Source organism: Nanorana parkeri, unplaced genomic scaffold (assembly GCF_000935625.1).
Source record: "Nanorana parkeri isolate BGI_ZX_2015 unplaced genomic scaffold, ASM93562v1 scaffold555, whole genome shotgun sequence".
Classification (NCBI taxonomy): domain Eukaryota; kingdom Metazoa; phylum Chordata; class Amphibia; order Anura; family Dicroglossidae; genus Nanorana; species Nanorana parkeri.
In genome coordinates, this window is record NW_017306823.1 from 143,514 (window position 1) to 147,979 (window position 4,466).

The window sequence follows — 4,466 nt, forward strand, 5'->3', positions numbered from 1 at the left end:
CCAACCTGTTCCCAAGCTAGTGTAAAGGAGGAAGGGAGGAGACAGGGAGGAGCCTCCCTGTCCCTCACTTGCTCCTCACTGCAGAGGCATCGAGATCGATGGCCTCAGTGTTTTTTTTTCCCCTCTTTTTTTGATTGAACAGCTTGGACCAATGGAGCTTTGCCATTGGTCCAAGCCTTCCACAGAGCTCATGCCTCTAACAAAGAGTAGAGGCTGTGACAGCTCTGGCTTCAATAGTTAGGTTACACGGCAGGGGGCTTCCCCACTGCTTGTGTAACCTAACTACCTGTCAAAAGCTGGATGCGGCGCTGCCTGTAATTAACAGGCAGTGCTCCGTCCATGACAGGTCACACAGCGGGGAGGCTTTCCCTGCTGTGTAACCCGTTAGATGCCGAGCTGAATGGAGAAAAAGCCGCCAGCTTTAGACTTGAAGCGGACAGCTTTTTCCTCCATAATTCTAGGCGAGGCTCTGCCACACCTGCCTCCCCTGACCGCACGTCCCTGAGCTAAACTGAATGCAGTTCCACACAGGTAAACACAAAGTCTGAATGATAATACTGAAAACCAATTGCATGCATTTATATGCATTTAGAAATGTGATCCAAAAGCATATAAACCAGTGACTGCTGTACATTCCGTGCTAGGTGAGGCATTCTTCCTGCCTGTCCCAGCTGCCCCTCCCCCCCCCTCCGGTCACCAAGCTATGTGTGGAGGAGGGAGGGAGGGAGGAAGAAGGGAGGAGACGGGGAGGAGCCTCCCTGTCCCTCACTTGCTCGTCATTGGTGAGGCATCGAGAGCGATGTCCTCAGTGTTTGTTTTTTTGTGATTGGACAGCTTGGACAATTGGTCCAAACCATTTACAGAACTGAAGCCTCTAAACACAAATTAGTGGCTGTTGCCCCTCTTGCCTTGCTATGTTAGGTTACCCAAGCATTGGAGAATCCCGCTGCTGTGTAACCTAACTTAGCTGTCAAGTCTCTGTCCATGATGGGTTACACAGCAGGGAGGCTTGCCTTGCTGTGTAACCAGTTACAATCCGCTCTGAATGGAGAAAATGCTGTCAGCTTCAGACTTGAAGCTGACGGCTTTTTCCTCCACAATACTAGGTGAGGCTCTGCCTCCCCTGACAGCACGTCCCTGATATAAACACAGGTTTGACATTACCAGTGTGAAAGGGCCTTAAAAACTTTACAGTACATGGAAGTCTGGCTAACCTCTGTGCGTTAACTAGTCCCATGAACACTATTCCACTTTGTATTCATGACGCTATTATCATTTTGTAGTTTGGGCATCCTGTTCAAGTAGTACAAATCTTTCACACAAGTGAAAAATAATTCCGTGCATTGAAAGTAATGATTGCTGTGCAGTTTTCTTTTTGCAGGTATGTTTTACATTTAAGTCACCCTGTGCCAACAAAGGCACTTTAATATCAAACTTAATCCAGAGATTGCAAATTCAATGAAACCAGTATGACTTATGACATGACGATTGCACAAATCATAGCATTAAATATGCAGAGACAGCTGTAGGTTTCTAAATGAGTAACTTCCTGGTAGCATATTTCCTCTGACATTAGCAATACATTCTAAAATCCCAAGTCAGTCAAGAACAAATGTCAACTTGTTTTCCAACAAAACTGCTGTGCTTACCTTTGAGCAGTAGTAGTGATTGCATCAATTACTTCCATAATTCTGTGCAATGCTGAATCGGTTCCAATGGTCATATCTGTACCACAGAAGTCATTGTCAATTGAGCCAACAAGACCAACAATATTCAAATGAGAATACTTAGCAGCAACATCTTCAGTTATTTTTTCTGAAAAAAAGCAAAATGAACAGATATATTTATATTGTAGTCGAAGTTCATACAATGTCAGATTTCCAGTACAATCCATCATTGCCTTTAATGTAATTGTGTGAGGGCTCAGATTATTAATGTCCACCCCACCTCATTTCTCAATCATTCAGTTGATCTACTGGGCCAAACATTATATTTATGGATTTAGATTCCTCCCACAATACTTTATTATTTGCCATACATCACACAATCATTAATTTTTCTGAAATGCTATACAACTGAATATATACACAAAGGAAAAGGAGGGGCATATAAAGCAGTATTTCAAACAATAGGAAAAGGGAACAAATATCAATCCAATGTGCCCCTAACACACATGGGCCTAACTGGAAAGTGGATTGCAGCAGGTTTGGAAATAGAGCACTTACCAATGAGCACGTGCCATTTTCAGTGGGACATGAAGGTCTATGACTAGCTTTACATGGCATAATTATCCACATGATCATGGAAAGAGGGATTTACTTTAAATGGTGCATATTATAGGCATAAGAAAACATTTAATATGGGAGAGTAACAAATACAATAGGGTACTATACAACTAATGATTTTTTTTTAGTTGTGATCCCATAAACATTTTTAAATCTTCATCTTAAAAGGGGATGAATTATAAAAACAACCGCCCATCCATACAATGGCAGAATTCCATTTGCACAGAATTCCACCAACTGGATGGGCTCTCCATAGGTCCTCGGCCCAATCCAGTAGCAGGAATGCAAATGCAAATGCAAATACAGCAAGTGGAATTTACCAAGACAAAATCTGGAGCCACTGTGCATGGCAGCCAATCAGCTTCTAGCTTTCAGTTTCAAAGCTTAACCAAACAAGCTGAAAATAGAAGCTGATTGGTTGCTATGCACAACTCCTCCTGTTTAGTAAATTCCCCCATAAGATATACAGACATTCTGGCTACCATGTTGCATTGATTCATATATTGCTTTACCTTCTTTAACAAGTTCCTCAAGCAGACCACTCCACTCCTTTCGAAAAATATTTGCCCCTGTTAAACTGCCATCACCGCCAATGACACACAAGTTTGTAATGCCATGCTCCACAAGGTTATAGGCTGCCGCCAGACGACCTTCGTGAGTGGTAAACGCTTTGCATCTGGCACTGCCAATAATGGTTCCACCCTGTAATAAAATTCACTATTTCAGTTTTTTAAAACATTACGATACATCCACAAAATAAAAACCTAAAATTAAAGATCTGGCCACACTGTGATTTAGGGTGAATGCTAAGCAAACAGATACCTACACAGATGAAATACATACATGGACTTGTTGTACCTGCCTTGACAACACTTTCTCTGTAACAGTTAAAGTGTATCTAATCACAAAGCTTTTTTTCTTTTTTACTTTACTTAATTTACCATTGTCTGTGTCCCCCGTAGCGAAATCTAACCCTCTCCATTTGTCCTGGTGACACAAAGTGAAGAAAAATCTCCACATTTTCCAGTTGTCACCATGACAGGATGGTGAAATTCATTCAATGTGAATACTTGTTATGGTGATAACTGTCATAGATGGAATTTCTGCCACTTTGGAGAGATTTTGCTCTCACATTTTGTTGTGTTTACAGGCCAGGATAAGAATTGAAATCCACCAATGAGACACAGATGGAAAAAAACTGACAAGGATTTTGACCAGACCATTTTAACCAATGCAAAAATCAAAATAACATTTTTGTACTTGCTGTAAAATGTTTTTCTTGTAGTCCATTGAGGGGCACAGGAATACTATTACAGTATGGTTATACTGCCAACTACAGGAGGTTAGGACACTGGCAACCAGAATAGATTACAAGCCAGTCCCCATATAACCCCTTCTTTACCCAGTATGTCTCAGTTTTGTGTGAAAGAAAATACACAGGTCCACAAAAACACAAAAGAGGGGTGGGATCTATGTCTTTCAATGAACTACAAGAAAAAGATTTTACGGTAAGTGCAAGTAAAAGATTTTACAGTAAGAAGAAAAATTCTATTACAGTCAGGGCATTCAAAAGTAGTCCAACTGAGGAGTGGGCAACAGTCACTGAAAATCATTAATTTTTATTGGTCTTATCACATGTTAGAGGTATCTGAAGGAACAAACTCCTAAACCAAGGACAGATGGGAAGAAACCCCCGGAAAGACAGGAGGAACTGCCGTGATTTGGAACTTGTTGTTCCAAAGCAGGACAAAGAAAATCACTGCCAAGGGGAAACTCCTGACTGAAGGAGCAATGTGCCCCTGCCAATAAGAAATTAACAACAACCAGCAATACACCAACAGGTGTAAAAGACACCTTACCAGAACAGGAATATACGCACAGAGAAGATCAAACATCTTAGAGGAAAGTTTGGACAACATAAATATCCAAGCTTTGTACTCCTAACCATAGAAGCGAGGAAAGAGGTTCAATGGTGAGAATAGGGCCGTCTGAGTGAGCAACCCATCTTTTAGCCAGACAGAAAAGTTGTTGCAGCTCTCTCAACATAACATCCCAAAGGGTAGACAAAAGAAAACCCATTTGAAAACCCACTGAAAAGAACCCAAGGGAAACCAGTCCTGAAGTCACCCTGAAGGCAAAGCAAAGCAAGCAAGCTAGCATCAGCCAAAAAAAAAAAAAAGC

The 4,466-nt window shown here is 41.5% G+C and overlaps 1 protein-coding gene across 2 annotated transcripts in view; it reads right to left on the reverse strand.

Annotated features, from left to right (window-relative positions):
* PFKL (phosphofructokinase, liver type) overlaps positions 1-4,466 on the reverse strand; it is a 69,487-nt gene that overhangs the window by 45,234 nt on the left and 19,787 nt on the right. Inside the window, exons 1-2 of one of the 2 annotated variants that reach the window (XM_018562012.1) lie at positions 2,798-2,982; positions 1,650-1,815 (exon numbers count right to left, since the gene is read on the reverse strand). The exons of the other annotated variant lie outside the window; for it this stretch is intronic. Of the exons in view, the coding sequence (XP_018417514.1) occupies positions 1,650-1,723 (74 nt within the window). The 5' untranslated portion in view covers positions 1,724-1,815; positions 2,798-2,982. Of the gene's footprint in view, positions 1-1,649; positions 1,816-2,797; positions 2,983-4,466 lie in introns of those variants that run through there. 2 annotated transcript variants of the gene reach the window in all.